At 37.8% G+C, this 23,414-nt stretch overlaps 2 protein-coding genes across 3 annotated transcripts in view; both read right to left on the reverse strand.

The window, feature by feature from the left end:
* Nucleotides 1-1,618: 1,618 nt before the first annotated feature.
* On the reverse strand, nucleotides 1,619-7,666 carry LOC132126376 (R3H domain-containing protein 4-like). Its single transcript, XM_059537592.1, has 8 exons — nucleotides 7,499-7,666; nucleotides 6,499-6,653; nucleotides 5,261-5,379; nucleotides 5,073-5,187; nucleotides 3,980-4,065; nucleotides 3,771-3,856; nucleotides 3,544-3,599; nucleotides 1,619-2,951 (listed from the first exon to the last, which is right to left on the reverse strand). Exons 1-8 carry the CDS (start codon nucleotides 7,540-7,542, stop codon nucleotides 2,848-2,850), a joined length of 765 nt encoding a protein of 254 aa, XP_059393575.1. The 5' UTR covers nucleotides 7,543-7,666; the 3' UTR covers nucleotides 1,619-2,847.
* Nucleotides 7,667-8,156: 490 nt separating this feature from the next.
* abca7 (ATP-binding cassette, sub-family A (ABC1), member 7) overlaps nucleotides 8,157-23,414 on the reverse strand; it is a 31,680-nt gene continuing 16,422 nt past the window's right edge. The window contains exons 26-49 of one of the 2 annotated variants that reach the window (XM_059538357.1): nucleotides 23,196-23,219; nucleotides 22,939-23,087; nucleotides 22,006-22,130; nucleotides 21,829-21,921; nucleotides 19,011-19,203; nucleotides 18,401-18,495; nucleotides 18,273-18,305; nucleotides 18,078-18,183; nucleotides 17,413-17,487; nucleotides 17,165-17,334; nucleotides 16,617-16,794; nucleotides 16,420-16,535; nucleotides 16,068-16,212; nucleotides 15,788-15,911; nucleotides 15,552-15,681; nucleotides 15,333-15,456; nucleotides 15,185-15,247; nucleotides 15,004-15,110; nucleotides 14,736-14,877; nucleotides 12,244-12,378; nucleotides 12,034-12,137; nucleotides 11,735-11,827; nucleotides 10,734-10,977; nucleotides 8,157-9,553 (exon numbers count right to left, since the gene is read on the reverse strand). In XM_059538357.1, coding sequence (XP_059394340.1) covers nucleotides 9,149-9,553; nucleotides 10,734-10,977; nucleotides 11,735-11,827; nucleotides 12,034-12,137; nucleotides 12,244-12,378; nucleotides 14,736-14,877; nucleotides 15,004-15,110; nucleotides 15,185-15,247; nucleotides 15,333-15,456; nucleotides 15,552-15,681; nucleotides 15,788-15,911; nucleotides 16,068-16,212; nucleotides 16,420-16,535; nucleotides 16,617-16,794; nucleotides 17,165-17,334; nucleotides 17,413-17,487; nucleotides 18,078-18,183; nucleotides 18,273-18,305; nucleotides 18,401-18,495; nucleotides 19,011-19,203; nucleotides 21,829-21,921; nucleotides 22,006-22,130; nucleotides 22,939-23,087; nucleotides 23,196-23,219 — 3,173 coding nt within the window. In that variant the 3' untranslated portion in view covers nucleotides 8,157-9,148. The remainder of the gene's footprint in view (nucleotides 9,554-10,733; nucleotides 10,978-11,734; nucleotides 11,828-12,033; nucleotides 12,138-12,243; nucleotides 12,379-14,735; nucleotides 14,878-15,003; nucleotides 15,111-15,184; nucleotides 15,248-15,332; nucleotides 15,457-15,551; nucleotides 15,682-15,787; nucleotides 15,912-16,067; nucleotides 16,213-16,419; nucleotides 16,536-16,616; nucleotides 16,795-17,164; nucleotides 17,335-17,412; nucleotides 17,488-18,077; nucleotides 18,184-18,272; nucleotides 18,306-18,400; nucleotides 18,496-19,010; nucleotides 19,204-21,828; nucleotides 21,922-22,005; nucleotides 22,131-22,938; nucleotides 23,088-23,195; nucleotides 23,220-23,414) is intronic. The other variant, XM_059538358.1, reaches the window with a different exon arrangement.

The raw sequence follows: 23,414 nt of genomic DNA on the forward strand, positions 1-23,414 counted from the left end.
CCACTTATTGACACGTAAACTAACACCTCATAGCATCACTAACTCCACATGTCAAGTATGGATTTCCTCAGTGTTTGCCATGTCTGCACAAAGAAGACATCAGCCAGCTGCTTGAAACAACTGCCTTAGGAGAAGACTGTTGATTTTATACTAATGACCAAATCAAATATAACTTACATTTAGTTACATTATGTAGAATTCTTTATCTACATTACTTACATTCATGTAATGTATGTATTGACATTAGTGAGTTCTATTACATAATAGCACACATTCAGCACTCACTCAGATGATCACAAAAAAGAGGCAGGATGTCCTCTCTTCTTTTTCTTTTTTTTTTCTTTTGAGTGTAATCTGAAGTGTGCTACACACAGGTGAATGGGCCTGTACAAACCATCTGTAGGGACACACTCTCCTATGCACACTAGATACTTTTCACACACACACACACACACACACTGATGTGTGTACATAAGCCCACAAAAGACTCTGTTCTTAATATATGTTTACATACTCATGCACTACAAATCATCTTGCATTGTTCCTCAGCCAGCTGTTTGACTTATGATGTTTCTCTTTGCACAAGTACAGTATTATGTGAAGCGTACATGTAGTATTTTTTTAGTTTATGCATAGGTAAACACTTTATGAGATGAGAAACACAAATTATGAGATGCATTATTTGTATGCTTGACGAAGGAGATATGTCTTTAATCTAGATTTAAACAGAGAGAGTGTGTCTGAACCAAACATTATCAGGAAGGCTATTCCAGAGTTTGGGAGCCAAATGTGAAAAAGCTCTACCTCCTTTAGTGGAGGTAATTTGTAACTGATATGGAACTTAATAGGTAGTCATTGCCGAGACTGTAAAATTGGGGTAATATGATCAAAGCTCAACTTGATAAAATACTGATGCTTTTGTTTGAAGCTCTTAATGCGTCTGTCTGTTTCTGAAGTTCTTCTTATCTTGTATGTTGCTCATGTTGAGTCTTGATGCTGCTCTGGAAAGAAGCTCACCATTACTGATACTGATTCCTGCTGGTCACAGTGTTGAAGCTCAGTTTTGAATGAAGGGTTTTCAGTGTGAAACGTTTTTTTTACTCAAATCTCTCTTCTCTCAGCCAATCAGAGGCCTCTGAATTTTTAACAATAGTGTGTTGAGTGAATGTGGGGATGCGGTTAAAGCTATTGGAAATAAATGCACAGGACACAGTAAATATGCATTAAATATTTGTCTTCAAACAATGTAAGGAATTATGCAAATGAGAATAATTGTGATTTGAAAGTGTTTGATGAAACCTCAATCTCTCCCACTCCAACAGCGCCTCCTGCTGGCACAGAATGAATGTGCAGACATATGCAGCCTGGGAAACACTGGACTATGGTATAAATAAATTCAACTGTATAACAATTTCACCGCAATTTATGTTGTAATGTTAATATTAAATAACAATAAAACAATACATACGCACTTATCTGTACATGGTAAATGCAGTTATCTTTAAGCAGTTGTAGACATCCTATCTAAAAGGTGATTTAGCCAAAGAAAACAAAAAAATTTCATTTTGAAATCCACATGACTTGCATCTGATCGCTAAAATAATCACATAATACGATCTCAGTTAAAAACTTGGTATTTTAATTGTCTAAGGTACAGATACTCATCACAGACAAAAACTAAATACTACTAAGTGCTCTAGCCTCTATGGTACGTATTCATATTCTGCCACCATGGTATAAACAGCATTTAACTCAAACATTTTAACACATGTATAAATATTCCCAAAACACCACTCTCTCTTTCAAAATGTTTGAACACACGTGGTTTTCAGGTGATTTTATGAGTAATGAAAATGTTGAAAGTCCACATTCATGATAGTTGATGCCTGAGAATCAGCACACACACACTTTGGTTATAATCACCAATGCAATAACTGCTCAAGTGTCTCAGGACCTTTGATGGTATATAAAGGTTATTATGTAAACCATAATAACCTTGATGTAAAGGCTCAATATATAAATACAAAAATGCAAAACTGACAAATATGGAGTGTACAGGTAAGGCATAGCTACAAGTGCATGTTGGCAGATCCTTAATGGGGAAAAAAAGACTATTAAGTACTGTTCTACTCAAATTCAAGTTACAGAATGCGGAGTATAAAAGGTCTACTTTCACTCTTCAGTTGTCAGGCAGGATTGGCTGAAGTTAATTAGCAGTCTGCACAAATCAAATGTAAAAGTTGTGCAGTAACAAACAGGTCGCACGGGTATAAATAAATAATAATAACTGCATAACCATATTATTTGTGACACGTGCAGATTTATACGATGTCATTCTTTTGTAGGAGCCTGAGTTATATGTTTTTGAAAGTGACAATCTGTGGCTTATATAACATCAGAGATGGACATGAATTTCTTGACCCACTACATTTCATTTTCAAGTCAAGGTGATCAAAAACAATAATTATCAAACCATTTTCAACCTCTTCTTGAGGTCACACAATCATATTCCTATTTGTCTACAAGGATGCCATGACAGTAAACATTCTGTCTGCAACATGGAAAAAGAATCCTTTATAAAGACAGCTGTAATAACGACATATGCTAATACATGCTCCAAAATGCATTTAAAAATGGAATGAAAGAGATAGTGACACTGAGTACAATAATCTAGTTAGCACAGTCTCTCCTAAAGGCCAAGGCCTGCAGGCCAGGTCCAACGACACGATGCCATGTGTAGAGTTCATACTGGCCAGGTCAAGGCCGAGCTTTTTTTCAAGGGCAGTGGTGCAGGTTCTTGTTGGATGAGTATCAATGGCAATGCTCGTAGCCAGGATTCACAGCAGTTCAGCTCAGCTGCTCCAGGTAGACAGAGAGCAGAGGCTGCGGAGGGAGGAACTCTTCCTGTTTGTTGACCACCTCAGTCTGCCGAGCACCATCACAGTCAGAGCCTGCAGAAGACCACACAAATAGTCTACATAGTTTTTCTTATTTCAGTTTTAGTTTGTTTAAAACTCTACAAACTCAGCATAAGTTTGTACATGTACCTCGGTTTGAAAATATTGTTAATTAGATGACAAGCTCAAAGTTACCATTTTTGTTGTGTAATGTCTCTGGTACGGTATTAGTGGTAACATCAATGACAGAAAGGAGTGCTAGCAGATTATAAATTAATTTTTATTTGAATTAAACCACAACAAGTTTTAAGTATATAAGTGACAATAACTTTAAATGCTTAAGAACCTTAACAAATCAAAAATTCACAATAGCCGCATGAGAAAACAACCATATATGTGACCCTGGACCATAAAACCAGTCTTAAAGTGTCAATTTTTCTTAATAAATAAGCTTTCCATTGATGTGTGGTTTATTAGGATCTGACAATATTTGGCCGAGATACAACTGTTTGAAAATCCGAGGATCATTTTAACCCATACAATGTTTTTTGGCTATTGCTACAAATATTCGCCAGTGACTTAAGACTGGTTTGGTGGCCCAGGGTCACATATTTACAATGTTTGAATAATGTATAAGTTCACTCACTAGCAGAGGTCAGGTCCATGTACTGGCAGATAGCATGAAGCAGCAGTCGCTCATAACTGAAGAAACAGATACATCTGAATCAAAACATGCCATTCTATTCATACACTCACACTACAACTTCTTTCCATTTCTGAACCAACATTTCAAGCATGCATGTATACTAGTTAGTGGCGTTCTGAATTAGTCTGTGGAAGTGAAAGATGCATTAACTGTGGTAGTCTGTGCACCTGTTGCTGAGTTTGGTTATGTAAATTGAGTGTGGATCTGCCACGAAGAATCCCAGCAGATCGGACTCCAGACCCTCCAACACTCCCTTGAACAGAGGAAATGGATGAACAGATATCAGACAGAATAAAAAAGAATAGGACAGTGATCTAGGGGGATTACTTGTTACAAGACAAATGACAAAAATCAAGCAAATGACAAAGAGAGTCACCATGGGAAGCTGTCTGCGTCTCAGCGTGGCACGCAGCCGCCGATCAATTCTCTGAAAACACTCCTGAGCACTGAAGGCAGGATTTACTGCACGATGAAAAGGAGAATGACCGTCACTAATATGTCATGTATAATAAGAAATAATCTGCCCATCATTGAATTAATAAAGACGAAGTTTGTCATTTTCGACATTGACAATCAAATACTGTGGCACTAGTGAAACCGAGACTTCTGAAGTGTTTCTGTTACACACTCTGACATTATGGGGACATTTATTATGCCTCTACAAAGTTATCCTGTTTTGTACTTGATGTGTCTATAAAATAATAATCATGTCCAAAACTGACATCATCACATGCCTCCACAAGAGCATGCATTACCATAGTGTTTTATATATATGCATATCTATAATATAATAACTAGTTTAATATAGTTTAATACTATAATATTTATTTCATAAATAGTAATGTATTATTATTATACATTTATGATATATATATATATATAATATTAAAATGTATTTTTCAGTTATCTGGAATACTTGATGAAAAGCAATATCATCCGAACATCATACTATTCTAAAAATATGATTTATTAATTTGTCAAGCAAGCACTGGAGAGCTTCGGTTAATCATAAATGATGTGCTCTATGTATGTGTGTCGGTCAATATTATATAAAGTGATCGTGTCTCTTTAGAAGACTTGGAGGAAATGGTTCAATTCATATGGATTACTTCTACGATTTTAATGCATGAAGATTTCGGTTGCACAGACTTTGAAAGAATGGACAAAAATGATGAGAGGATATTGAAAAGATATTCATTTGTGATCCAAAGATAAACGAAAGTCACATGGGTTTGAAATGACATGAGAGTGAGTTTTTGGGTTCAAATGTCATTATGATGAACTGATATTAAATGTAAAAGTGAACATCTTGAAGAACTAAAAGGTGAACTGAACAAACGTTGAGTGCCTGAGTGCGGTTTAGATCCAAGGGAACTAAAGTAAAAGACCATGTGAAGTATAAAGGCCTTTCTGGCGGCTGACACCTCTTTCTTTTACATCATTAGACGTGTGTTGTTCAACTGTCAGACCTTCTCTTTGGTCTTTATGGCTCTTGTCTGAGTGGGTCCTCTGGGCCTCCTCCTCCAGCAGAGCCAAAAGTCGCTCTTGCTCCTCCCCAGAACGATTCATAAAATCACTCCAGTACTGAGAGACATGAGAGAGACATTTAAAGGTAAAACATCCCCTAGCTCAGAGCAGTTGAAGAACCCTGCTTTACCTCCACATAGTCTCCATTGGTGCAGGCTTCAGTGAAGATGGTGGGCAAGGCTGTTTCATGTCCTTCACCGTCCTCTTTAGAGCACTCGTCCCGTTCCAAAAGATTGTCCAGAAAACGAGCTACCCCGAAGCAGTTAAAAATGATGGTTCCAAAACATTACAAAAACATAACTAAAGCTTTACTCCATAACAAATAGAATGTTGTTCTTTTTTAATCACCAGATTTGTTTGTTTGCATTCTTTCACCTAATGCAACACTGGATTCATCAGTTCATGCCTTCCCTGGGAATTGAACCCATGATGTTGGCGCCGCTAGCACCATGTTCAAACTATAAACAAGATGTAGTCACTTTCTCTGCATTTACTAACATTTGATATATAAAATTTAAGGTACTCTACTCATTGCAATAGAAATCTGCGTATTCGGGTGTTTTGTGTGAGAGGCTTCCATTTTGTACAAGTTTGCTATGCTGACCAAAAGAAAATGAAAATGACTTCAGTTCATACATCACTTGCCACCGTAATGTCAAAACACAAAGACTTATTCCCTCCTATGGCTTTTTATATTGGGGTTTTTCAAATGATTCGTAAAATAAGCACCTGTGGTAAAACATGACTTCACAATACTTGGTTTTGTTGTACAACATAAAATGCAAACATACTTATGTAGTAATATTATTATTTTATTTTTTTCAAAATGACTAGATAACATCCATTTATACTTACTATAGAACTAACCCATAAATTAAAAATCCCATAGAAAAATCTTGAGGTAACTTGGCGAAAATATCTTTTTCGTATACTCTGTATAGCATATGTCTCTTCATAAGACTTGGATTAAACCGCTCTATTCATATGAATCGACTCTATAGACAATAGACCTCTTACTTCCTGAAATATTGCTAATGTTTCAGAACCTTAATGCTAAAATTGTAAGCTACGAGTGCCATTTACAAGCATAAATATTCATATAGCCTATAAAATGTGTCACATCTGAAGCTTGGTATTTTCTATGATCATATTGGGGGGGAAAGAGCCGTGTGAACATTCTGCTAAACCTCTCCTTAAGTGTTGCACAGAAGTTAGTAACAGGTTTAAAATGGCATAGGGGTGATGATGGAATTTTCATTTTTGGTTAAACATTTGCTGTGTAGTAAATAATGTATAAAGTAGTTTAAAATAATATTCAAATAAACATTAATAATACAAGGAAGCCTTAAAAATGAAAGCAAACCGTACTGTTTTCCTGTCGTCTCAGACTCTTCTTGCCCTTGGCTCTGGGAGTGAGGTCAGAGTTACGAATGGCCTGGTTGATAAAAAACTGCTTCTTTTTGGCTGGAGAAGCACGCTTTGCAGGAGAGCTGGGTAGAGACGAGCAGCGCGGCTCATTCAGGCTGCAAGACAAACAGATATCAGATATGTGCTCTGAGTCTGTATTAAACCATTCTCTCAAATTATTTACTTCATAGTCAAAAACATGACAGAAACGTCTCATAACCTACTCTGCCCAGTTCTCTCTTTCATTTATAAAAGCTCAGGATTTGGCCAACAGTAGTTGATGGGACATTGGTCTAAATTACAAATATATAAATATATAAACAGTGCATTTGTACTAAAAAGCACATGCTAAATGAATGTGTCATATGTATCAGTTGTGATAAGACTACACTTCCTTTAGCTGAGAGCCACTTGTCTGCTTTATTTATAGCTCTAGCTACAGTCCAGATACATTACCATGAAAACAGGACACAGCTCGTCTCTGCAAAAGATTATGCTTTTATTGATTTTGTCTTATGAGTTTTATGGTGTATTAGATATTTTTTAATCGTTCAGTGAAGACGAATAAGACATTATGGCAAACATTAAGACTAAATAATCTGCATATAACGAAATATGGTTTATGTTCTAACAGTTTATAGAGATATGCCAGTTATTTCCCGTTTGATTAGTTCAACCATAACCTTGCAGGTGTTTTTCTGTAAATAATGAGCTGTCACTTAGCCATCCATTTAAATGACATTAACACTCATTACACCGCGAACACAGTTTTACACAGATACATCACTTATTTTAATAATGCAGAACAGTGAACGCAAAGATGACTTGAGAGACGTGTCTGGTGTTTGTTATTTATATTTGGCAAATGAGCTTTACCGGTTAACAAAAACAACTGACGTGTATGTGCGGAGACAAATCAGGTCATTGGCTACCGGCAAAAAATAAATAAAAATACACTTACATTAAATCCTGTTCCTCATTGCTATTGCTATTTAACAAAACCATCTCACAGACTTCTCACAAAAGCACGACAGAGACAAAAACAATGAAATTTAGAGGGAGATAAGGTCCAGATAAGCAGGCGTAAACCGCGATGGCTAATGGCTAATGCTAGTGGAAATGGGCGGAGCTTGGGAGACCCAGCAGCCATGACAACCATTTCAGCCAATAAATAGTTTTCACTTCAAATATGACAAGTTGTGTATTATATTACATGAGAAATGTTGATATTGATAGAGATATGAACATTTAAAAGAAAGTGTGTGTCTCAGATCTTGTAAGTGTTAACCGCTTTTACAACAGTTAATTTTAAATAGTTTTGAGGTGTTACAAGTACAACTACTCAATATACTATTTCAATAAGATGTCACAAAAGTCGCATAATAATTACAAAAGAAAAAATGATATTACTATATTTAAGTATTATATATATATATATATATATATATATAGCCTAAATGAACAAGGAGTACTAACTATCAACATGCAACCTTGAAAATAAACTACTTTTATAATTTCAGTTGCTGTTAATTTATTAAAAATTAAATTAATAATGACATCAGTGACCTTTTTAACCCAATGCAGTGTTTATTTTAAACAATGTGCACACACCAAGCATCTGCACAGTACCCAGCTATTTATTAATACATATATAGAGATTTGCATAATATTATAAATTATAAATAGTCCAGCATTTTAACATCCAGCATCATGCACATAAGGAAGATAACAAACTTAACATTCAAACTTTACTTTACTCATTTCATACATAATATTTCTGGTTTGTACATACATTAAATACTACATAAAAAGAGCTACATATCAAGCATTGTAACAATCATTGCAGTGAATAGACACAGTGATAACCCAGACTACAAGATTAGAACCATCTTAAGCTGAAGTGCATCAGAAAAGAAAAGAAAAATTCAAAAGATAAATAAACCTTAAACCATACAAAAATCAGGAAATAAATAAAAACACAAGGCGGCAGATTTTGTGTCTGATAACATCTCTGCACTGCACATTTGACCTTGACATACATGTAGAAATAAAGAGGTTTGCTATAAAGTAAAATATTCTGAAAAAAAAAAAAATCATATCCAAACTGGGTTGCACGAAGCAAATACCATTTGGAAGTGAAACAGACTTCAAGAAAATATGCATAATTATATGCATTAAAGAGGTCTGGGAAAGTTTTCCTTCCAAAACACACACACAATGTCATGTGTTATCTTCAAGTTTCAGAGTAAGGTCTAGACCAGGGGGGTCAAAGTCAATATCTGGAGGGCCGGAGCCCTGCATAGTTTAGATTCAGCCCTAATTAAACACACCTGATTCAACTAATCAAGTCTTTCAGGTGTCTGTTTTAAAGCAGGGTTGGAACTAAACTCTGAAGGGCTCCGGCCCTCCAGGAATTGAGTTTGACACCCCTGAGCTAGACATACATTCAACGAGGAACTGCAGGATTACCAGGAGAGCCAATCTGAATGAATAATTAATTTGCTTTTAAAATAATTCCATTTGATTTTTGAAAACCTCAATTGAACAAGGCACCAAATGACTCACTGGTGATCCACATCATGACTGTTCAGTTCCAAATGTCTTTGACTTCTTACACTTTGCTTTCCTGTGTTTTGCTTCTGACAATAAACAACGTGGATGGGTCTTTTTTCCCAGGAGTCTGGTCCTCGAGGGGGTTTGATCCATTAGCTGCCTCACCAACAGGTTCCATCCGGATCTGCTGCTGCTGTCCTGAGACCGATAGACTGTTTGATTTGCTCTTTTTGGTCTTTGAACCAGTGATTACAGACTCGGGGGTTTGTACTGAGCGAGTAGCTTGATCTGTAGAGGGCGTTGTTAAAGAGTGTGGTGTGGAAGATCTGCTGGAAATCTTGAGTTTTAGGTCTGTGGGCCGTTGAGGTCTGTTGGCTTGAATCGCCACAGATCCTCCACCATTTATCATGACTTCCCTGAGCTCATCATCATCTGTCTGCTCTTTAGCAAAGTTAACAAACACCTGCAGGAGGAAAACACTCTTAGTTCTGAGTAACAAGCTCAAGAGTCACAAGAATCTAAGGGCCAGATTTACTAAACAGGGCAAATTTGCCCAGTTCAAATACAGCGCCGATGGCCATGGAAATCTCTGTGGGTGATTTAATGACAACATGCAAATTAAAGAACACGGACCGACCATATCGACCAATGCAATATACCGAGCGCAACCCAAATTAGCATAGTTGCAAATAAGCAGAGCGACACAGGCGCAAAATAGTTGAAGACAGGCTTTTTTGGGTGTGAAATAATGACGCAAATATCAGTAATTTGACAAGCGCAGACATCAGTAAAGTGCGTTGCTCATTCATTTTAATACTCTCCTCCCATAAACTTTGCATCTGAAAAGGAAACTCCCTCAAATGCATATTCAATAAATGAAGGCGCAAAAATATCTGTCCATGTCTTTTCATCGCTAATTCTTTAATGTGGGTCTTTAGTAAATCCTGACAAAACTGTTTTAAAGCCAATGGTTTGCGCTGGTGAAAACTGTTAGTAAATCTACCCCTAAAAATGTGATGCCACTGGCAAAATGAGTTGCTTATTAGCATGCCTATTATTAACATATTAGCTGATTTTTTGTGCTTATAAAGCACATATTCTGCATGATCATATTCTACATCCCTAATCCTGCCCAATAAATGAATTTAACCACTACCTTACTAATATTAATTAGCAGAAAATTAGGACTTTATTGCTGTAAAAGTCATAGTTATTTGCTTGTAAATTGATCTTAGTCAATTAGACAAAATAAAGTTGGTAAATAGTGAGAATTGGACATTAAAATAAAGTGTGACCTGAAATTCTAAAACGCATGGATTCTTGGTGAATTTGGCAAAAATTTGCAAACCAACGGTAATTGTGACCACACCTTTAGACAGTGTTGAATATCCACTTTATTCTGAATTGTGGAAAAAAGCTTCAGACTAATTAAAAAAAAAAAAGGATATACTATTTTACATTATTTTTTGTGCTTTTATGTATTAGAGAATTGTGTTGTTATCTTCTGTAAATCTGTTGAGGAGAGCTATTTGTCAGATTATCGTTTATGCCATGATAGTATGCTTCTTAGAAAGTAGCTGCCTATATAGACAGCAAGGCAGTACACTAGGGTTTGGAATAGAGTCGCAGCACCGTTCTCTTACTTGATCCAGTGTAGTCTGTGACACTGAGTAGTCAGCTATCCCCAGCTCCTCATAATTATTCGACAGAAGCTCAAAGACACAAGCGAGTGAACAAGCTTGTGATGGCAGCTGGTACTGGAGAACATTCTGGTGTCTCTCCTTCAGCTGGATGCCCGGGAAGGAGTTCTGGATGAAGGTGTCCACCGGACATGGTTCTGTAGATGGGCTGGACAAACGAAGGATTATTGTGTAACCGTCTCCAAACCTAGAAGAAAAAGACAAAAAGGATGCAAATGAAAACATATTTAGTATCACATATTAGGACTTGAATAGTATTATATAACAGTTTTGCAGAATACAGTATTTTTCTGCTAAAATGCTTTATACAACCAGAGCACATTGTTCCTAATTTTTCATCCTATAAGGCAATTAAAGCTCTCTTTTTTTATATCCATAGAGGATACCAGAAGTTAAATATCCCATTAATTTTCTCCACATGGGAACTGATTTTGAATGATTAAAAATTTTGCAGAGAAATCTCCTAAATTTAGAGGAAACAGGCAAAAGACCCAAAAGTACGCTCCTATTAGGCAGACAGTTTCCCTTACCCACTTTAATATCTGCATATTTAGCAATACAAGTCCAATATTGTTGACACACACACAGTCTGGTTAGCTTCCCTTGTAGGTCTTTATACTGTACAAACCATATTTTCTATCGCCCCACACTAACCCTACACATAAACCTACCCATCACAGGAAACTTTCTCCATTTTTGTCTTTCTTTTTAACATTACTGTTATAATCCACAATCTCTTTATCTGACTTTATTTAATCTGACTACAAATAACAATTTATTTCTGACATGATCCTGCTAAATTAAACATGCAGAGATGTCATATAACAAAAATAAGGTTATCTTCTAAAGTTTGAAATGTTTATTGTTACATACTGCTTCGCATCCTGTTTTTAAAACAATATGTGATATACAGAGTATACTGAACCGCATGAAGTTAGTGTTACCTGTTCTTCAGGTGCTGAACTGAACCCAGACACTGGAACCTGCCGTTCACCATGATGGCCATTCGGGTGCACAGAGCCTCACACTCTTCCATACTGCAAAGACAGCAGTACCACCAATTCAGCAACACACAGAGGCGAGACATGAACATCTTTATACCTTATATTTATCACAATTTTATTAGAGAACAAAATGTTGCATCATCAGTCACTGTACATATCAGTCAGATGGTCTTTTCCGGTCTGAGTGGGCAGATCCCAGTCATTGTAGCTACATGTATGAAACTAGAAGTGTCCTCTACCTGTGGGAGGTGAGAACGACGGATCGTCCCTCTTTGATCACATTTAGGATGCAGTTCCAGAGGAAGCGCTTGGCCTTTGGGTCCATCCCAGTTGTTGGCTCATCCTGAAAATCACAGATGAGAGTGGAAATACACAGTTTCCAGCCACATAATACAGGACCAAGTAATATTTAGTAAAACTACCTTACAAGTGTGATAGTACAAACATACCAGGAAGATGACAGGTGCAGCTCCAATGAGGGAAATGGCAGTGGACAGTTTGCGCTTGTTTCCTCCGCTGTAGCCCCCAGCCTCTCGCTCAGCATACTGACTCAGACCGAGCTTTTGCACTCCCCACTGTGCCACCTACAGGACAGGCATTAAAAAACGACTTCAAGTAACTAGTCCTTACAGGATTTTTGTGGCCTACAATTTTGTAGTGGCTTTTCTCAAAAGTTGTATTTTAAAATGTTGAAATGTTAAATAAAAAACAAAGAAGCAAACAAAAAAAGCCTTATTCACACTTCCCGTGTCTCTGGCTTCGTAACTAACGTAACTAACATTAACTTTACCCTGCGTTGACGTAATTTCTGATATTTGTGAAAAAGGCTCATTAGCTGAAACATGTTCTTGCCATTTACTCTTGCTTTCAGGAACTATTTTTTAGACAGCATTTAATGAACTTGCTTCAAAAAAGTAACTTACCAATACATACATTTAAAAAATATATTTTTTATTTTGTGGTAACCGTTTTATAAAAGCATTGCGTTGTGCCCTTCAGCCGTGATTTATTAAAAAATAGGCACATTTAGGTAGATTGGGGATGCATTTCCTTAAAAATAAAAAGTAATCCACTGTGTCTTCAGCGGTTCAGATGTCAGGAGTAAATGATGACTGCTATATTCATTATTACATCCAACAACAGAACACCTCAATCACTTAGGAGACATTTCTGTCTATATCTGCTCAGGCATTGAAACAATGGTGGACTGATGACAGCTCACTCAGGGATGGTCCAAGGTAAGAGGTAAGGGAAGATTTCTAGGCAGTGCTGACAAGTTTAACTGGTTGATAATAAAACAATGTCACCCAGAGTGTGCACGCACGTATGTGTGTGCCTGTGTTGGAGAGCATAAGCTCTTTACAGTGTGATGATGCAAACAGAAGTTTAACGATTGATTCGAAGTGGGCTTTGGCTGAATGCATGTTTCCATGACATTAGATGACACGTCTAGGCCCAAATTCTGCTGGAAATCTGAAGCAATCGTGAAAAATTGCAAGCTCCTCTGAATTATTTGGAGTTTGTTTGATTTAGCATTACATTCAGCGATCGCAGAATCGCTAAATCCTGGAGGGACTGAGTAACTACAGTCTTTGTGGCCCAAACACCAGAGCAATATCAAAGAACTAGCGAAGAGAAATGTTGACTATGGTGACAACTCACATTGCCTGCGTCTGGGCCAGAAAACTGTGCTTGAACATAACGCAATATCTATGGCATTTAGAACAGGTCTAACAGCCCTACCTACCAAATGACGTGGAGCCAACTATGGATTTAAACTATATACTAGAAAACGAGAAGAGGTGTCCACCCAAGAAGAAATTTAGAAGAGTCTGTTTCTAGATCAAAGCAGATCTGGAGAAATGTAACATTACATTGCATCCTCGCCAAAGGATCCTCTGCAGTGAATGGGTGCCATCAAAAAAGAGAGTCTAGGTATATTTAAGATAAAGTATTTAATGTGTTGTGACAGATCGCTGTAGTGCCTCTGTACAAGCGTCATGTGAACTAGTCTCATCTTTCTCTTTACTAGTCATAGCACAAAATAAACATGAATGAACATCAGAAGCTATCTTGTTTCAATCATGGAAAATATATCAAGTACATTTTCATTTTTTGGTTGATTCCTTTAAAGGTACAGGTTGTAGGACTTGCCACTAGAGGGCGCACTATCAAAACAATAACAATCGCGTGGTTTGATGACGCTAAGAAGGAGCGTGGAATGATGGGATGTGTTGTCTTCTATTCAACCGCTGATGGCCATCAATCAGACAGAAAGATAAATCATGGATTTAACGCGAGTTCAACGATTTGCGCGAGTAGATTACATACAAAGTCAATGCAAAGATGCGATCAGACTATGGATCAGACGCGTCCTCGCACGGGTCTAGAGACGCGATGCCCCGCGTTTTGTGTCTATGCCCCATAATACTAATCTTGTTGATCGTTATAATAACTTACGTTTTCTGTAAAGATACGAATCAAAACAACTCACCTGACGAGTAAAACACAAGCGAGATCGGCATCTCTTTCTAGTTGAAGTTTGTCGCGAAGCTACTTCTACATTTGTCCATGAAACTGTTGTCATGTGGTTTCTACGTCAGTAAAGATGGTAACAAAGGGTAACTAACGTCATTGACAGGCGACTGCACTGCCCCGTGTCACTGTTTAGAATGGGAATTTTCTCATGATTTACAAGTAGTTGAAAACATTAGAGATATTGTTAGTAATCAGCTGGACAAAATATATAACACTAGCCTAGTGGTTTTTGGATATTTTACTGCAAATATCTTACAAATTGTACCTTCAAGTCCTGAGGATCTATTTGAAACAACTAGGAATTTAGTATTAAAAGCATGCTTGATATTTAGTATGATGTGCTCAGACTGCATTTTAATATAATAATAATAAACCATGATAATATTTTTGAAGCATCCTGTACCTTTGCAACATGAGCCTCAGGCACTCCTCTGAGGCGTGCGTAGAACTCTAGGTGTTCTCGTCCCGTCAGCAGGTCACTGATGGCATCAAACTGAGGACAGTAGCCCATCAGCTGATGAACCTTCTGCATTTCTGTAAGAACGCTGAATAAAACAAATGCTTGGTAATGTTAGGATGTTGGGATTAGTTGCCAGGATGTAGTAAAAGTAATTATTTTGAAAATATTGCTATAATGTGTATCACATATTTTTGCATGACTAGGGTCTAACCTGTGGTTGCTAAGAAATGCTTCTCCGTAAGTGATGTGGGTGTCTCCTGTTAGCATGCGAAAGGTTGAGGTTTTCCCAGCCCCGTTAACACCAAGAAGCCCAAAACACTGCAATGGGAAAAGAAACACTTAATGCTAGTATATATTTCCAAGAGAGGTCTGTGATATGCATCTCTGGTTACCTCTCCCCGAGGAATGCCCAAGCAAAGCCTGTTCACTGCTGGCTTCCTGCCTGCCCGGTATACCTACAGACACCAAAAGTCAGCTTTAACCCTTGAGTAGATAACATGTTTTACAGCTGTTTGTGTGGTATTTGGTGCGCTTCTGTACCTTGCTAAGGTCTTTGAGGATGAGAACGTCTCCCACAGCTCTACCACTCTTGACACGATCTCGCTCTCTCGCCACATCCTCATCCTCCCTGCCCAGGGGGGGCAGCACAAACCCAGAACATCGGCTGAAGGGAAAATATTTGTTTATTTATTAGGAACAACTACACAGCTGTATGTATGTTAATGTATTCAATATCACAATTCAAGCATACAAATGTACCTCAAATTAACAAAGAATTTATACTGCAGGAGAACAGTGAAGATGAAAAACACAATTCCTTCCATCGCCATTGCAAACAGGTTCTTCCCGACAAAATCCCAGGATAAAGGATCCAGATTCTGTTTGGTTCCTGTTGTAATCCAAAAACAGGGTAAATGACAATTTAAATCTCACAGTTGCCCATGCCTACTGCAGAACTATTCGTTTATCAGTGACAGAACTCTTCGTAAAATTACCCAGCCGCTGAAACGCATCTGCCATGGCTTGGTTCTTGGCCATGTCAATGAGACCTCGGCCCAGACAGAAGTGAGGGAAGATCAGAAAGACCTTCTTCAGGATCCTGTTAACCTCGTTCAAATGCTGAGTACAACATGAAAATAAAAGCAAAATAGCTGTAAATTATCTTTTTTTTTGTAAATTCTGTAAATTAATTTTTTTATTTTTTTATGTCGAGCCAGGAACATGATGCACATGGGTTAATCATGGTAAGCAGTTGGTGTGGTCTGCATCCCTCACCTCGTCAATAAAGAGCTCCAGGACAAAGGTGGCAATGCTGCCATTGATGCCGATAAAGAGGTTGATGGAGGTGAGGACCACGTAGGCAGTGCTAGGGACGGAGAAGATGAAGGAGGCTGGGTACATGAGTGGAGTGATAGACCATCTGCAACAGACACAAACAAACAACACACTACTGATTTATGCAGGTCAGAGTGGTGGATCAACATGGTTGACCAAGGAGGTTTAGACGGTTAAGCAGGACCATGCTGGGGACCACCGAAACAAAACAATCAAGGTTAGTAAATGCACTAATGTGTTGAAGAGTCATTAACTGAACCAGTAAATCTCCAGTGATGTAATCATTTCTCACCCATACAGCAAGAGTAAGAGCACCAGTGCAGGCAGATTCTTCTCAGATACATATGACTCTTGCTGGAAGCTGATGAAGATGAAGACCACCATAGTGGCTGGTACAGTATAGTTCAACTGCAACACAAGAAACACTAAATCAGTTTTAATAACCATTTTAAGTTATTTCTCAGCCAACATCAAACTTGCTGAACTGACCATGTCCCATACGTAGTTGGTGGTCCAGTACAGGATGGGCTTCACTCCACTGACAAACTGGAGGTGTTTTGATTTACTGACCCGTTCCTCAATAAGGAACAGGACAAAGCTGGCAGGAACAAATGACATGGCGAAAATAACACAAATGGACACCAGAACGTCCACTGAGGTGGTCATCCTGCAGAGACCAGAGAGAAAGAAAAGCATTGATACATTTTTCAATAAACAATTATTTACAATTTTCTTTTATTGTGTTTCTACCTTTACCTCCATTAAATACTTTCTTTAATCACTCAGATGTTAAATTGGTGTAGACAATGCATTCAAGTCAGACTACAACAGTAGAAATATATTCTTGATCTCTAATACTCACATACAATTCTCACATTTTGCCCCCTAGTTAAACATTGCATATGCATACGATCAGAATTCTATACAGCTCCTAAACTATTTTCCATTGGAAACAAATGAGCTCTGGTCTGTCGTTTGTTGGAGATAGTGAAAAGGCAGCTTTAGTGGATTTCTCTCAGCAAGCAGTGATTACATACAGGGCCACCTCTGTCAGCTGCTCCTTCGTGAGGTTGAGTGGGTGATTGTAGGCTGTCATTCCATATTTACGTCTTTCCATGTCAGGTGGCAGGTTGGCACGAAGGAGACCATTGTTCATGATATTCACGAATGATGCCATGGCATGCCATCCTTTATTATTAAACCAGACCTGAGAGAGAGAACATATCACAGCCAAATGAAGAGATCAGGAGAACCTTGAGAGGTCACTCACATGTGTCTTACTCACCTTCACGTTATTTTGGCTGGTGAGTCCCGCAAGGACATCTGGTAGTCTGTGAAGGAGCTGATCTAAAGAGCCATTCTGCAAAAGAAAATTTGTGAATATGTGATACGTATTGTCTATGACAATGTTGTTTTTACGATGGGCAACCTGACAATAATCAAGCGTGTCACTGCCTTTGCATTAACCTAACAAAAAAACACCTTCAGAGTGCACGCTTTAATTGCGTGAAATAAATTTAAGACACAGTATTGTCTATCATTAAAAAAAAACACTTTATATTTTAATATTAGATTTTAAAAATTCATACCATTATTTATGCAATCTTAATTGCAGTGTAAATACATTTGTGCCACCTTTGAGTTGCATTCTGTCAGTCTGTACAAATACATCTAAATGCCACTTCAGATGCCGCTACTGTGTCACCATATTGATTTTTTTTTTTATTGGTAACAGTCCTATAGTGTCGAATTTATTCTGAAAACTGAATTTATTGATTAAATGTAAGAATTTGATATAAAAGGTTATAATAAGGTTATAAATATTGCCCTTATAAAAGTAAATATGCCTCCGGATGTCAATTTAAAGGGGAAAATATCACCCCTTAATAGAAAAATGCATTAACCACTGCACAGAATATGAAGAACCAGCCAAAAAGTTAGGTGGCATACCTCTACAATGTTGTAGCGTCTTCTGATAGCCAAAACAGACTCCTCCAGGTAATGTGGCTCATCCACAGCTTGAGAGCTTTTTGCTCCAAGAGAGAAACCTCCATATCTGCAACAGGTAAGCAGAATTTATATGAACACTGAATTGAAAGGAAATTAAATATTGAATGTTTGGATTTCCGATGGCAATCAGCTCACCTAAATTCATTTACCCATTTTTTTGTCTTCAAACTATGTGTGAGAGAGAAAAAATACACATCTCTGCAGTCAAAACAGCTGTTTTTAGTTTATTACTGAGCGTTTTAAGAAATAAATGAAATAGGAACCTTTTCTTCAGAATCTGGGGATATGTTTTGATGAGGTAGTCAGAAATGTTGCGACCAGTCAAATTTTGCAGGAAATCACCTGTCATTGATTTCATCTACATGAGGAAAAGGTGGTAGTTTTAGTACAAAAACAAAAACACAAAAATAATATAAAAAAACAGCTAAAAAATTATTCCATTTAAATCTGTGTTTTTAACTTGCCATGTCTACTAATAAGCAATATTATATTTTCAAGATTCATTTATTAAACATTTCTCTTTTTTTCTCTTGGTTTCGAAGTTCTTTTTCTCAAATGTGTTTTTTACTGTACAGACCAATAAATATAAAAGTCAAATCATTATAATAATAATAATTATTATTAACAATGACGGTATATTTCTGGGAACACAACATACAGCAAATGAAGTTACACGTTTGATAATTGTAATAATCCAGTGAGATTTTTGTTTGCACAAGGAGTCTGACAACAGCCATTGCTCCACACAGAGATCTGATCTCATCATCATCCAGTCTAAAAATCTTCTTTTAAAAACAACAAGTTAAATGTTACAGACCCACAACTTTTAAGTGTATTGTATATTATTAATGAACACATGGATGGAGGACAGACCTGAGGAGGGGGGATTCCCCCTGCTCCCTCCGGACAGTCCGGCAGCATCCTGCGGATATCCTCAGTACTGCACTCGCAATTAGGGGACGGCTTCTCTACAGTCCAATTGCCGTTTTGAAAGAGTTTCCACATGCTGAAGGGAATCTGGGGCCGGACAAACTTTATTTCACCTTCCTCTAAACACTCAGTGTCTCTGAAAAAGCACACAATTAAACATCACAATACATTGATTAAATAGTTGGGCTACACTATTAATCGAATGCAATTAATCGTGATTGTCCTACGCATTTAGTCAGTGAAGCCGGATCTGTGATTAGCAGTAAATCACCTGCTTTCAGGTGGTCCGTAGTTCTCTGACAAGCTATGCAAAATTGCGTTCATAATCACAGACGATATAATCATAGGATTATGAAATCGACGAAATCCTTCTCGATTATGACAGCTATTTGCTTATTCTTCTCAGTGAACTACAGCTCTGTGTAGTAAATGCTGCTCCATCTGAGAGCACATGAAAATACCACATTTAATAACATGTTTGAACTCCAAATTCACTTCATAACGTCAAATAAAAATCATCTTTTGTGAGATGATGTGGCTTCTTCGAACAGAATAACTAAGGCACATGGCAGCAACTCAATGCATTAGGCATCTAGATGTGGTGAAGACGACTTGCTGAAGTTCAAACCGAGCATCAGAATGGGGAAGAAATGGGATTTAAGTGACTTTGAACGAGGAATGGTCGTTGGTGCCAGATGGGCTGGTCTGAGTATTTCAAAAACTGCTAATATACTGGGATTTTCACGCACAATCATCTCTAGGGTTTACAGAGAATTGTCAAAAAAGAGAAATATCCAGTGAGTGGTAGTTGTGTGGACAAAAACGCCTTGTTGATGTCAGAGGTCAGAGGAGAATGGGCAGACTGGACAGAGATGATAAAAAGGCAACAGTAACTCAAATAACCACTCGTTACTACCAAGGTATGCAGAATAACATCTCTGAAAGCACAACACGTCAAACTCTGAAGCAGATGGGCTACAGCAGAAGAAGATCACACCGGGTGCTGCTCCTGTCAGCTAAGAACAGGAAACAGAGGCTACAATTCACACAGGCTCACCAAAATTGGACAATAGAAGACTGGAAAAACGTTGACTGGTCTGATGAGTCTCGATTTCTACTGCGACATTCAGATGGTAGGGTCCGAATTTGAAGTAAAGACTATGAAAGCAAGGATCCATCCTGCCTTGTCTCAATGGATCAGGCTGCTGGTGGTGTAATGTTGTGGGGGATATTTTCTTGGCCCACTTTGGGCCCCATAGTATCAATTGAGCATTGTTTAAACACCACAGCCAAACTAAATATTGTTACTGACCATGTCCATCCCTTTATGACTACAGTGTACCTGTCTTCTGATGGCTAATTCCAGCAGGATAACGTACCATGTCACAAAGCTCAAATCTCAGATTGGTTTCTTGAAGATGACAATGAGTTCACTTTACTAAAATGACCCCCACAGTCACCAGATCTCAATCCAATAGAACAGCTTTGGTATGTGGTGGAGCAGGAGACTTGCATCATGGATGTGCAGCCGACAAATCTGCAGCAACTGCGTGATGCTATCATGTCAATAAGGAACAAAATCTCTGAGGAATGTCTTCAACACCTTGTTGAATCTCTGCCACAAAGAATTAAGGCAGTTCTGAAGGCAAAATGGGGTCCAACCCGGTACTAGCAAGGTGTAAATTAAGTGGCAAGTGAGTGTACTTTATTATGATGAAAATTATAATAATAAGAGCTATATAAGATAAGAATAAGATAAACCATATATTGCCGTAGTCGTGTGTTTATTAGTCATGTTGAATCAATAAAAGCAGTTAATTCTTCTGTTTATTCAGCTGCAGCCATAGACAGTAAAAGAAATGGACACAGCGACCCCATTGGAACTCAATTGAGACAAGTGAAGCCCATTTTTAGCGATTTTTAGCACTTCCGTTTCCAACGCGCAGACTCAAACTAAGCTTGATGACGTCAGCAACCTGTCTGACAGATTTAAATCTTCTAGTAGCTGTGCGTGCAAACTGCCATCGTTAATCTTCCAGAGACGGCGAGCTTGAGCAGGGAGTTCTTTGGCGTGAGTGAGCAGGAGTAAGTATTCTGATTAATTATTTTGTATAGTATTTTAAAATGTAACGCCAGGGCTTGTGTCTATGGGCTTCTCTCCTGACATCTCCCCGATTGCCTGCGAGCTTCTCCTCCTGTCTGTATGGTAATTTCTCTACTGTGCGACAGAGAGTAGAGTGGTAATGACGCAATCGTTAGCCTATTTTTACAAAAACTGTTCCTACGGGGCCATAATGTAACATAGAAGGTAATGGAGCCCTTTATACATTATCGTGTATCTTTAGAAATAAATAATGGACAAATGGAGTCTTTAAACATCTCAGATGTAAAGTTATTCGCTGTCAAAGTGACGCCAAAATGAATGGGAGTCAATGGGATGCTAACGCAAGTGAAGTTCTGCTACAAGATGGCGGCACGCGGCCGACTTCAACTTCCAGTCGACTTCCTTCCCGCCTGGCTGCAGCGAGAGGCATTTCCTGGATTTCTTCTTCGGGGCATATTTGGATTTTCAGCATGAGAGCGCCCTCTGGCCTTTGGATGGAGATTTACTGCTGATCACAGAACTGTGCTTCACTGAAACATACGCATGACAATTGCAGCTTCTGCCTGATCGCGATTTATTGCCTTTGCAATTTAATTTTGATTAATTGTGCAGCCCTATTAAACAGGCTAGTTTATTTGCTTATGACAGGGATCCTACCCGCTCGGCTCCATACATTTGGTCCCAAACCCAGGTGGGTTCAGCAGGGCATCCAGGAGGTTCTGTATGGCTGGATTCTGTGGGGCATCATTGCTTTATGGGAAAGAGAAAATAAGCGATCTGCAGGTGACAGCAGGATTTTTCTTGAATTTTTTATCACCATCCCTGAATGTGTACCTGAAGAAGGTGAACTGCTCTCCGTACATCCATGGCTGGAGCTCCAGGGGTGGATATTTCCCAAAGGGTGGGACAATGAGACTGAAGAGCAGAGCGATAAGGACAAACACAGCAGGAAGAACGATCTGCAAAACACAATGCCTTCATAAAAAAATCAACCATTGTTTGATAATGCTTTTGAAAGAAATCTCTTTTGCTTAACAAAGCTGCATTTATTTAATCAAAAATACAATAAAAACAATAATATTGTGACATATTACAATAAAAAAAAAACTTAATTAAAATATTTAAAAATGTCATTTATTCCTGTGAGCAGCCGTTACTCCAGTCTTTAGTGTCACATGATCCAAGAACAGCATTCATTTAAAATCTTTTGTAACATTTGAAATGTCTTCACTATCAATTCTGAGCAATTTACTTGTAGTTAATTTAATTATTATTGAAAAAGAAAGCCTTGTTTTTGAACGGTAGTGTATTTGACATTATATACTTTTTATATACATTACATACTTTTGTTAAATGTAAATGATAATTTGTTTTATGATGACTCAATTTGTACTGACCAAAAGAATTAAAATTGTTGCTGACAGATTTAAGCCGATAACTATTTGCATGGTTTGGCATGTTTTAAATTCTATACTGTTTTGTCTAAATAAATGATCAAAAATCAAAAACATTGTCTTAAATACCATAATTTCGGAATTTAGGATTAACATTTTTTGTATGTACTTCTAAGTGCCAAATAACTAAGAATTTACTGCTGTCAAAGCAGACAATAATTTTTTTTTTCATTTGTAATAACCTGTACTAATGAATTATGCACTATAATACCAAGAACATGTATATGGTTAATGCAATAAGACACACACACACATACTTATTAGTTGATAATTTCAAAAAGATCATAGTAACATATCTATCAGTTCTGTGTACCTGAGCAAGAATGCCTCTGCGACTGCGAAGGGCATACTTCAGTCTTTTGGTGAAAAGCGCTCGAAGCTGCTGACATGTGAGGAAGCAGCCTGTTAGAGGAGCATTGCCCCCCTGACCGTCCCCACTCAGCGGTTCTGTCTCCCGGGCCTCTGTGTGCCAGAGAAAGAGTTTCTTGTTAATGACATCTCATTACAGCTGTTCTGACCTGCGGTGCTACTGTCAACAGTAATTACAGTCTGTTTTGTTTTATTTTATACCTCTCCTGATTGGCTGTTTTCGTCCTGCCAGCGAAGCAGAGAGAAGAGCAAAAAAAAAAAAAAAATCATCTTTTAAATTCTTTACAAAACCACGCCTCACACACTTCGGATCTTTTTTCGCCGTTCATGATTTCAATTGAAATCACTGTTTCAGTGCGTCCCAACTTGCATAATATCCTTTCTAAACATGATTTATCCCATTTCATCTTCTTTTATTGA

This window comes from Carassius carassius, chromosome 44, assembly GCF_963082965.1.
Source record: "Carassius carassius chromosome 44, fCarCar2.1, whole genome shotgun sequence".
Lineage (NCBI taxonomy): Eukaryota > Metazoa > Chordata > Actinopteri > Cypriniformes > Cyprinidae > Carassius > Carassius carassius.